General features: G+C 45.5%; 1 protein-coding gene across 3 annotated transcripts in view; it reads left to right on the top strand.

Moving 5' to 3' along the window:
• The window catches only part of ssbp3b (single stranded DNA binding protein 3b), a 39,424-nt gene that overhangs the window by 16,561 nt on the left and 10,291 nt on the right, over positions 1 to 12,572 (top strand). Inside the window, exons 5-7 of one of the 3 annotated variants that reach the window (XM_083647954.1) lie at positions 3,914 to 4,003; positions 8,774 to 8,848; positions 11,334 to 11,396. In XM_083647954.1, the coding sequence (XP_083504080.1) occupies positions 3,914 to 4,003; positions 8,774 to 8,848; positions 11,334 to 11,396 (228 nt within the window). Of the gene's footprint in view, positions 1 to 3,913; positions 4,004 to 8,770; positions 8,849 to 11,333; positions 11,397 to 12,572 lie in introns of all 3 variants that reach the window. The other 2 variants (XM_083647953.1, XM_083647955.1) reach the window with 2 other exon arrangements.

Genomic DNA, 12,572 nt, shown 5'->3' with positions numbered 1-12,572 from the left:
CTATAGCCCTTTTCCCACATGCATACCGGAAAATTACCTGTAAGTCAATATCGGACATTTCCCTTCACACTTCGGCTCGCGCATGTGGGAATCTATCAGCGAATTTTCCTGTATGTTGGGGGGGCGGGGGGAGGGGGGAGCTTATTTGGGGGGTCGGCAAAACTCGAAATAAGTTCGCTTGTCAGTTGTCACACAATAAATCACACTCGTTTGACTTAAGAGCAGCGTCAAGCCGCCAGCGTAATCAACACAGCCGATTTCCCCCTCCCCTCTCTGCTCGAGAGCAGCAGCCACGGACAGACACAGCGAATGACACAGCAAATGCACAAGCGAAATCCGTGGAAGTAGTTTGCTTTGATGTGCGCGAATGATTAGTTGATGCACTTTGAAGAAGTTGGGATCCGTGTCTGAGAGAAATAGTTGCTGGTTCGATGTTTATCCGTTCACCTGCGTTGCGTTGAAGCACTTTTTACAGACTGGCTTTGTTTGATGTGTCCGGGGTTGCCTTCGGAAATCAGCAAGCTGACATACTGCTCTTATTAGGCTATCACAAGATCATTTCGCCAGTTTGCTTTAATGTGTGCGAATGATTAGATTATGCCCGCTGGAACATTAAGCAACGTGTGTAGGCTACTCCTCGCCCATGATTGAAGGACCGCTGTCGCGGAAAATGACTGGAACCGTTTCCACTTGCGTCTCCTTAAGAGCATACCGGTCTTCTGACTGGGTCGAAACTGGTGAAATGTCGGGGATGACGGGGTCGCGCTTAAACCGGCACGGCACCTCTCTCACATGCAGGCATTAGACCACGTACCGGTCATTTTGCGGTACAAAGCGCATGTGGGAAAAGGGCTATTGTGTCAACTCCCACCTACTCCGCTGCGTTGCGTGTCTACTCCGTCCCAGCTCCGACGATCCGGAGCTCTCCGAAAAAGATACGCAAGGCTTCTATTTTTCACGGATGTCGGAGCAAAGCTGCAGCAAGTTTGGCGGAGCCAGGCATGGAGTCAACAGGGCAGAGGTGTTTACAGCATTCAATATCAAGCCAGAGGACAAACATGTATGAGGAAAAGTTAATCATTGAAGTGGAAAACCACAAAATAATATATGACACAACACATCCTTTTTACAAGGACAACACCAAGCAAGTCCACCCCTCCTCTGCTTCTCCAGTTGGGAACAATGATCTTCTGCCTGTTTGTCGTTGTATTTATCCCACATACAAATTGTCTAGCACGATTTCACCGCGAGAACTTGTCGGTCTCGTCACTCTAGCTGTCTGGCGGAGCGGAGCCGTGGTTAGTGTTGGCGGAGCACAGAGCATGTAGCAAAACCAGAGCACAGCCACAACGCAACGCAAATGCAACCAGTGCGATTCCCCAGTTAGGCCATGTTCACATTACAGGCAAATCCGATTCGCTGATAAAGTCATTAATCATCATTATTTTGATTGGTTTCCCAAATCTGATTTGGGAGTGTGTCCGCACTGCCACAAATCTGATTCTCAAGTCGGATGTGTGTGTCCAGACCTAAACAGCCTATCATGGGATGCTATGGTAACGACGTGGGCGTCAGTAAATACGTATGTTGGTGACGTGGTTTTCCTGCGCAGAAGCATTTGATGACGTGTTGTGAGTGACGTTCAAATCAGATTTGGTGGATCTGCGCGTCCGCACTGAAGTCACATCAGTCGAAAGCAGATTGGAAACTACCTCCATATGTGGTTTGGGACAAGTGACACAAATCAGACTTGGAGCGTCCAGACTCATAAAACCAATCTGGATAAAGTCATTAATAGGTCACTAAAGTTCACAAATCAGATTTGGCCTCCTAGTCTGAACATGGCCTTAGAGAGGGTGCAGTGGATGGCAGTTGGCCGGTGATCTGTTGTGAGTAGGTAGTACTTGTATAGCAGGCTAACATGACTTTTGAAACAGTTATAGAAACTTTGTCACGTGAAAGGTTATGTTTCATAAATGTGTCTGATTAAATTTGTGCTCATTCAAAGATCGTGTGATGAAGGGCTGAAAGACTGTAAAACAGTTCAGTATTTTTTTTTATTTTCGGCCAATGTTAACTCATTCTCCGCCATAGACGCACATTTGCGTTATTTCAGAATCAACGCTTCCCCGGCATTGAAGGATTTCTTTCACAATAAACTGGTAAACGCACACCAACCACTGCTCCTGTCAGTTAGATCAGCCGTCCGCTTTGTAAACCCTCACATAGTGTCAATTTCGGCTGTCAGATATGCTCCCAGACCTCCACACATCAAGTACCAGGAAGCACCAGACCTCCACACATCGAGTACCAGGACGCACCAGACCTCCTCACATCGAGTACCAGGACGCACCAGACCTCCTCACATCGAGTACCAGGAAGCACCAGACCTCCACACATGGAGTACCAGGAAGCACCAGACCTCCACACATTGAGTACCAGGAAGCACCAGACCTCCACACATTGAGTACCAGGAAGCACCAGACCTCCACACATTGAGTACCAGGAAGCACCAGACCTCCAGACATCGAGTACCAGGAAGCACCAGCTTCTCACGGAGAAGATGAGAGTGTGACCCGCCCCGGTGCGGGGGCCCACTTTGCTGCACAAAAAGACAGTTTTTTTCAGCTTTCTGGTGTCGGTGAAAACAACCCACATTCATGTGTCGACTCGAGAACGCAAGAACGGAGAAAAGACTTTTCCCCCATGAAAGTACAGGCTTTGTTCTGTCTTTTGGGATATTCAGTGTTGAAATAGTCATAGAAGAAAATATTCTGTGGGTTGTGGAAAATCACTGAAAATGCTCACAAACCCTGGCGGTGGCTGGTGACTTTTCATTTGTAACTCTGGCGGGGAATGAGTTAATTCTTTTTTTTTTAATATCTTGATCGATCCGATGAACAAAATAACAGCAATCTTAATATTGGTTATCGGCTACAACAGCAATGTTAATCTCTGTTATCGGTATCCTCCAAACTTTTCTTATCGGTACATCCCTATTTTTTTATAATGAAGATTTCTTTGTTTCCCTATCACAAAGGGGAAATAAATAATAACAAAAACAAAACAAACAAACAAAAGAAACATTTGTATCCGCATCAACTATCGGCCAAATTGTTACTTTAACCCATTGATACCTGATGCAGCATTTGTGTGTGTATCCCTTTAAGACCACGAACCGCGTTAACGCGGTTCACGGTCTTAAAGGGATACGCACACAAATGAGGGATATACACGCAAATGCTGCATCAGGTATCAATGGGTTAAACATCGTATATGCCCAGAATCAGCACGTCTCTAGTTTGTGTGCGTGCATGTGAGGGCGTGTGCTGGTGGTACATCTGTGTGGTGACATGTGTTTGTGTATACAATACATGTGAGTGAGCTGTGGACAAGACGTTGTTCTGCCTTTGGAAGCTGAAGACATCAGCTCGTCTCAGATTGCTTTAGTGTTGTTCTGCCTTTGGAAGCTGAAGACATCAGCTTGTCTCAGATTGCTTCAGCTACAGGGAAGAAAAACTCAAGTCAATTAGGAGCGTGTGACCGAAGCAAATGGCACATTAGTGAATTAGGGGCTGCGGTTTGAGCAGGAAATGGGCCCAGCGAGCCCCTGCTGTGCAGCAGCACTCTGGAGCCACTGACTCAGCCAATCCCAGCGAGGCTTATCTGATCCACTGGATCTTGGATCAGCTCAGTAACGGGTGTCTATTAGATTCCTCCCATGTGTTCTTCCTGTGGTCAGCGTTGGTTCATGGATGCAGGCTGATAGATTAGGTTTCCTTCGCCGTAAAAGGTTCATGTTGTGCATGTGAGGTTTCCATATTTGTAAAGAGTAAAATATAATCTCATGCTGTGTAGTAGCACACAGAGAGGTTCTGATATGGGTGGTTTGTCTGTGTTCTTCTGTCCCCAGAGTGCAGCAGCAGCTCCCAGTCCTGTGATGGGAGGGATGCCTCCTGGTGAGGGCATGCCAGGAGGACCGATGCCCCCCGGCTTTTTCCAGGTCAGTCCCTCACCACACCTCACCACACAACACCACACCACCACACCACACAGTCTTTGTCTTCATGAGGGTTCGGCCGCAGAACACAGGAGCAGGCGCTGCAGACATCAAGGGAGGGTTGTGGAGCTGTGTGGGAGTGTCACTACATGGCTTTGTGTGACGTCATATTGTGAACTTTAACCCATACAATCCAGAAGGTGGCGGTCATGCATATTAAAGCAGTTTGCCAACCGCCATTAATTAAACAACAAAACAGAAGAAGAAGCAACAACGCCAAGCGACTGCACGGTGATGAACCTCTTTGTACTCCCTCAGGGCAGCAGGGTGTACATCATGGTGGTCAGTCTCTCTTCCATCTTGACAGTTGTTCTGTAAACAGCAGAATGCTACAATGCTACATGATAAACAAGGTTCTTCTTCCCGCGGCCGTGGCGTGATTGGTCACCGCAGTGCGACGTCAGGTTGTGATTGACCACCGCAGTGCGACGTCACGTTGTGATTGACCACCGCAGCGTGCGATTTCCGGTTTGTCCGGTCCGGTGTATGAGCTTAAACAGGTTTGATTTCAGGCCAACCAGCTGAACCGACAATATACTGTATTTCTCTAAAAGCTTACTGTCCCATTCCTATCTACTAACACACTGACACAGGTAACTCAGACAGACAGGGCGAGGCTGCTGACGTTACACAGCGAGAAGCTGTTAGCTACTCAGCGGTCGCACATCCTGTTTTGTTCGTGTTCTAAACGCATTGAAGAATATAAATCGGACATCAGTCACCACTCACCTGGCTAAGATGGGTGTCCTTCAAAACAGTAGAATAGAAGTCTTTAAAATCCATGCTAAATCCAGGTCGAATGTATTTCTCTAAAGTTGCTATGCCTGAGCTGTAGCCTACAACAAACTGAGAAACGCGCTTCAAGTTTTGAACTGAGAGGAACATAACTTCGCGCTGATGATGGACATGTGGTCACATATATGAATATGACACCATATATCTTGCTGACGGTTCATTTAATAAACAAACCACGCTTCTTCTTTTTATTTAGTTATTGGTAGTTGGCAAACCAGCTTAGAGGTGCATAATCGCCACCAAGTGGACTGGAGTATCACTACAGTCATTTATCCCTAAACTGGGAAGCACTGCTCAAAGTGCGACACCTAGTGGTAAGATTCGGTATACCGGTTCGGTGTGGTTTGAAGAATAATATCTAAAAAAAATAACACTGACACATGCCTAACATCGGGTTGTGATTGGCCACGGCAGCGTGACGTCGAGCTTTGATTGGCCATTGCAGACAGTGTGATGTCGGGCTGTGATTGGTCATTGCAGTGTGACGTCAGATTGTGATTGGCCATGGCCACCACAGCGTAACGTCTCCTCAGCCCTCAGCCTCCCCTCAGTCACATGAATGGGAGGAGCCTCCCCTCAGGCACATGAATGGGACGAGCCTCCCCTCAGTCACATGAATGGGAGGAGCCTCCCCTCGGTCACATGAATGGGAGGAGCCTCCCCTCAGTCACATGAATGGGAGGAGTGGTGTTTTCACCGCAGCACCTGATCCTGTGTGAATGGAGCCTTAATAGTCCTAAATCCCCTCCCCCTCTCTCCTATGCACTCATGGTCATGTGACTGTTTTGCAGGTACATTCCATGGTAGAGACTCCAAAATGCTCATGTACATTATGCTAGTGTTGTTAATATGATTTGTGAACGGTCCTATACACCAAATGCATATGGAGGAGGGCTCATGGGTGGATTCTGGATGGGAAAACTGTATGGGCCAAATTTACATATTTGCTTTGCAATATTCTGCTTTCATGTCAAACCTGTCCCTTGTCTCTTAGTGGGGCTGGTGGCTGTCAGGCCTTCAGCTTTCTGTGACTCACTGCACTGCTGTGCCTTTAGCTTTGTGAATGTGTAGTAAACATCATAGACGTGGTGTCTCCACTGTAGTAAACAGACAGGCCTGCCCTGGCCATTCTCCCTAATGGAGAAATGGAAAGGTGCAGCACACACTGTAAATCAATACCTCGTGAGGAGCAACTCTTGGCAGGCGACTGTGTGGAAGCGGCTGGAGGAGGTGACATAACAGCAACGTTGCTCCGCCTCCTCCCACCAAACCCTGCACTTAAAATCCACCAACTGATTAGAATGCACTGACTCATTATATTCACCTTATGTAGCCACGCCCATTTGACCTGGTTGTGTGGCCGTCCCAAAACTTCCGGCTAAACATAATAATAAAATAAAATAAAAAATGGCTGCGCTGCTCCAATATCATCTAACTCTGAATTAACTAATAATTTAGCCAATTGTATGTAACATACCAAATAAAAGCAAATGGCAATGTCTAAGAATGCAAAGCCATGTAACTGGCTCGTTAAGTCTCGCATTCCAGGGAATTACGTTAACGTCTGCGGGTCTTTATTGACGTTAATGGCTCGCGCTGCCTCGGAGGAGAGACAACTATCTGAAGCTTTCTTTGTTGGAGTCCAGGTATGTTTTACAAGAAAGTGCTCGTCATTGTCGACGATAACGTTATCTGACCTGGCTAACAGTGGATACTCGCTTGCTTGCTGTGTAACGGCTCAAAGTAGTAGGCTACATTATTTATTTTACCCCTTCACTGTCCGCTCCAAAAACAACTCTCTTATTTTGCGCCGTGACCGCCGGAAGTGTTAGACGGACCCGGAAGAATTTGGTCCACTGTAAGGTCTGAACATAAGGTGAATATGATCATGTTCATATCTGGGAAGCCAATTTGGTATTACAGTCTTTGGTCCACTTTCTCAGCGATACGAGTAAACGTAACGTACACACCTCACACACTTTCTCAGCGATACGAGTAAACGTAACGTACACACCTCAGACACTTTCTCAGCGATACTAGTAAACGTAACGTACACACCTCACACACTTTCTCAGCGATACTAGTAAACGTAACGTACACACCTCACACACTTTCTCAGCGATACTAGTAAACGTAACGTACACACCTCACACACTTTCTCAGCGATAAGAGTAAACGTAACGTACACACCTCACACTTTCTCAGCGATACTAGTAAACGTAACGTACACACCTCACACACTATCTCAGCGATACTAGTAAACGTAACGTACACACCTCACATACTTTCTCAGCGATAAGAGTAAACGTAACGTACACACCTCACACACTTTCTCAGCGATAAGAGTAAATGTAACGTAGACACCTCACACATTTTCTCAGCGATACTAGTAAACGTAACGTACACAGCTCACACACTTTCTCAGCGATAAGAGTAAACGTAACGTACACACCTCACCTTCTCAGCGATAATAGTAAACGTAACATACACACCTCACACACTTTCTCAGCGATAAGAGTAAATGTAACGTAGACACCTCACACATTTTCTCAGCGATACTAGTAAACGTAACGTACACAGCTCACACACTTTCTCAGCGATAAGAGTAAACGTAACGTACACACCTCACCTTCTCAGCGATAATAGTAAACGTAACATACACACCTCACACACTTTCTCAGCGATAAGAGTAAATGTAACGTAGACACCTCACACATTTTCTCAGCGATACTAGTAAACGTAACGTACACAGCTCACACACTTTCTCAGCGATAAGAGTAAACGTAGCGTACACACCTCACACACCTTCTCAGCGATACGAGTAAACGTAACGTACACACCTCACACACTTTCTCAGCAATACGAGTAAATGTAAAGTACACACCTCACACACTTTCTCAGCAATACGAGTAAATGTAACGTACACACCTCACACATTTCTATAGCAGAAGCCATTGAGAGGAGTCTCAATGAGGGCCCTCACTCTGTCAGATCAGCAGCATCAGCTGTTTAGGGATGCTGTGAGGCTAATTGCATAGAGCTTAATTGATGCTGTTAATTGGGGGGTAAATTAGCAGTGATGACATGCAGCAGACTTCTTAGTGCCTTGAGTCTTGACTGACAGGTACAACGAGCAGACATCCTCTCCATCTGGTGTCCCTTCTCTCCTTCATGTCACTGGCTTTGCTGTTCTCTGCTCACTCTGTTGCTTCCTGCATCTGGGACAGAAAGTGAGCAGACCTGCTGTTAGGGTTACCTGCCCTCTGTGTCTTTTAGCTTTTAGCTTTTTCTTTGGCTCATTCCAACTGTCCTCTGTCCTGCAGTAACCCTGCTTCTCTCTCCTCCCCCTTTTCTCACTTCTCTTTCTGCTCCTCTCTTCCTCTCACCCTCCTTACTCCCTCCCTCCTCTCTCTCACCCTCCTTACTCTCCTCTCTCTTCCTCTTACCCTCCTTTCTCTCTCCTTCTCTCTTCCTCTCACCCTCCTTACTCTCTCTCCTCTCTTCCTCTCACCCTCCTTACTCTCTCTCCTCTCTTCCTCTTACCCTCCTTACTCTCTCTTCCTCTCACCCTCCTTACTCTCTCCCTCCTCTCTCTCACCCTCCTTACTCTCTCTCTTCCTCTTACCCTCCTTGCGCTCTCTCCTTCTATCTTACTCTCACCATCCTTGCTCTCTCTCTCTCTTCCCCTCACCCTCCTGGCTCTCTCTCCCTCCTCTCTCTCACCCTCCTTGCTCTCTCTTCCTCTCACCATCCTTACTCTCTCCCTCCTCTCTCTCACCCTCCTTGCTCTCTCTCTCTCTTCCTCTCACCCTCCTGGCTCTCTCTCTCTTCCTCTCACCCTCCTTACTCTCTCACCCTCCTTCCTCTCTCTCACTCCTTCTCTCTTCCTTCCTGCCATTTTGTGCGATGCCACAGCAGGGTCCTCCTGGTCCCCAGGGCTCTCCTCATGCTCAGCCTCCTCCCCCTAACAGTATGATGGGACCCCACAGTCAGGTAAAGCTTGCTCTCTCTCCCTCGCTCTCTCTCTCTCTCTCTGTGTGTTGCTGTCTGCTGTCACAGTCAGGTAAAGCTCGCTCTCTCTCCCTCGCTCTCTCTCTCTCTCTCTCTCTCTGTGTTGCTGTCTGCTGTCACAGTCAGGTAAAGCTCGCTCTCTCTCTCCCTCTCTCTCTCTCTCTCTCTAGTCGGGTTTCCATCCACCTGTTTTGATGCGAAATTTCAATTTGCGCATAAAAAACTGAGTGGAAACGCTGCCTGATAGAGAATGGAATTTTAACCATTCTACATCCGCTAAATGTATATATAACAGCTGATCTAGCCTAAACCAAATTAATCGAAACCAGGAGTCCAGGAAGATGTCTTAATGAAAGTATATTTATTTACCATAACATTCTCTGGCAATATGTATTGACAGAGGGCTGAATCTCAATGTACACATTCTGATACGTTATACAGAGTCAAATATTCAGCAAATGACTGACAGTTTAACATAGCTTTATACTGTAAGGAGGAAAAGCAGAGGGGAGGGGGGAATGTGTGTGCGTCCACTTGAGTCTGACAGGGAAACTGTTATCAGTTGTTAGAACACGGCTCTCTTGAATACTCAATTCTGATTGGTCAATCAACAAGATTCACCGGTCATTATTTCTCGACAACCGACCGCTGCTCTGCCACACCTGGATTAATCAGTTGATAAGAGCATTTTGTCTGCAGACACTACTAATTAGGCCAACCAGTTGCAGCTGTGGTGTCTTGTGTGCCAATTACGAATGAAACCGCTTTGTCGTTGAAAACGCTATTAAAAAATCTATTTGAATAATTATTTTTGTCAGATTACTGAAATAATTTAGTTGTAGGCCATGTTCTAAGCGGGATAATGTATAGTGAGCCGGTGATTACTGGAAATAATGACCTTCAGGTGAATGATTAAGCCCTCCGCTGCGCGTCGGGCTCAATCATTCACCTGTCGGTCATTATTTCGGCAGTAATCACCGGCTCACAATACATTACCCCTTACTTATTAGACACGATGCACTGCCCAAGGTCTCAGCAAAAGGAGAAGTCCTCTGCCATGGGTAAATCTATATGTGTGAGATGTCATGTCATGTTAACTTATTAGGGGTGTCACGATACACTCAGTTCACAATACGATACGTATCACGATACTGGGTTCACGATAACGATACGATACGATTTTAACAATATTTTTTTAAACTTGAATAATGACAATATATGACTGGAAAAGTAGTATTTTATTTGAAATGCACAAATACAAAACATGCTGTTGTGGGAAATTGTTATTACAATAACAACTAGAAAAAACATGAGATTGGAGATAAGGCTTATCTTGAAATAGAATGAGTTACACCGTCACTTAGATTTACTTTGAACTAAAAGGTTTCTCAGCAGTATAAATTCTCATTATGCATCTTCAGTTTTTCTTCAAACTCAAACAACAAGACTTCTTAGTCTATTTTTTATGCATCTTCAGTTTTTCCTGTCAAGTAAACAGTTTTGCCAGAAACTCAATTGAATGGTTTCTCTCCTGTATAACTTCTCATGTGTCTCTTCAGAGACTTGTTCAACTGAACTACTTTCCACACATTGAACTTCAACAAACAAAGACGTTTCTTTGTCTATTTTTGATTTTTTTTTTTTTTTTTTTTTACCCACGATATGAGATTTCATCTCAACGATACATATCGTGACGTTTTACTATCGCGAAATTTCGTGGGACGATATATTGTGACACCCCTATAACTTATTGTAGCATAATTATGTGTATGCAAATATAGCTTATTGATTAGGAAATGCCAATGGAACTTATGACTCATAGCATTAATTATGTGTATGCAATTATAGCTTATAGCTTATTGATTAGGAAATGGCATGGAACTTATATTTTTCTCCAACACTGCCTAATTCGCAAAAACCTCCAAATATCGCAAACACTTTTTCACGCTTGAGGGAGGCGGAAAAGTCTGGTGTATCGTATGGCATTATGGTACCTTTGTCTAGCCTACTTGTAGATCATCAAGAAACTTTAAATGAATAACGTTAGATGTGTTTAACAGAGCTGTATATCAGGTCTAGCAGCTGATCAGCAGCTCAGACAGCCTCAAACATGAGGTGATTGACAGCTCTATAATTCACAAAATAACAGTGGATGGAAACGCGCGTTGTTTCGCATTTTATTTTGGCGACTTTCTGAAAATTCGATTAAAAGTTGCGATACATTTGGATGGAAACCCAGCTTCTCTCTCTGTGTTGCTGTCTGCTGGTTCTCACTGCTGATGCTTCATGCTTTGGCGTCGGCTTGATGCAGCTGTGAATAATCACACACATACAGTACTTATAGAGAAGTATGTGTAGATACTAGATATAGATCACATACCTGAGAAGTTCATGTGGTCCTGTACTTGACACACACGCATGTTATTTTGTATTGAAATGTAATGGAGCCATTGTTTTTCTCCTGTAGTCCTTCATGTCGCCTCGGTTCGCTGGAGGTCCAAGAGGTCCCCCCATTAGGATGGGAAACCAGGTAAAACCTCCAACACACACCATGTGTGCTACTATGCTCAAAGGGACACCACCGGAAAACAATGCTGATTAATTCTTCCCATAATCCTACACATCTAACCATCTCCTACAACTGTCAACCGTTTTGCAAACATTCATTTGACACTTATTGATTTATTTATTTCTGATTTCCCCCCAATTGTACTTGGCCAATTCCCCCTGCTGCCCCGGTCGTTGCCCCACCCCCTCTGCCGATCAGGGGAGAGCCGTAGACCCACACATGCTTCCTCCGATACATGTGCAATTGCCAGCCGCTTCTTTTCACCCGACAGTGGGGAGCTTTACCGGCAGGATTTGGCACGTGGGAGGATCACGCTATTCCCACCAGTTCCCTTCTGTCGCGAACAGGTGCCCCCCGACCGACCAGAGGACAAGTACCCTCATTCCGGCTTCCCACCCGCAAACCTAGCCAATCGTGCCTGTATGGACCCCCGACCAAGCCGGAGGTAACACAGGGGCGCGAACCTGCGACCCTCGTGTTGGTTAGGGTTGGGTATTGGCAAGGATCTCACGATACGATACGTATCACGATACTTCTGTCACGATACGATTGTATCACGATACTTCGGTCACGATACGATTGTATCACGATATATTGCGATGCGATACATATTGCGATATATTGCGATATTCTACAGAATTTACTCAAAATTAAATAATAGAGCTAAAGATACAACACACTGTGTACCACCCAGGTAGTGTAATAATATGTACATCACTTTATACTGATAAGTTAGTGGACAAATTTAGTCAAAACTACTGAGAGTTGAGTGTTACTGAACGCACCGATATGGGAAATATCGATACAGTATCGATTAGAGGTGGGAATCACCAGATGCAGAGGCCTGGCATGGCATGGCCTTTTTTAATATCGCGATACTTGGTGTCCAAGTATCGATACAGTATCGGGAAATAAAATATCGCGATATTATTGCCATATCGATTATATTGCCCAGCCCTCGTGTTGGTAGGCAGGGAATCTACCACTACACTACCCGGACGCCCGACAGCTATCGAGAGTTGATTTGAGTAAAGTTGTGGACCAGTGCCACCAGTGGTAGACCAAAGGCAACGGTCGGGAACTCATTTTTCCGACCGCACATGAATGCAGTGCACATACTCACTGCCAGAAGGGGGA

This window comes from Poromitra crassiceps (assembly GCF_964638095.1).
Source record: "Poromitra crassiceps genome assembly, chromosome: 12".
Lineage (NCBI taxonomy): Eukaryota > Metazoa > Chordata > Actinopteri > Beryciformes > Melamphaidae > Poromitra > Poromitra crassiceps.
The sequence above is the reverse complement of the archived record's forward strand: the minus strand, read 5'-3'. Positions and strand labels throughout refer to the sequence as shown.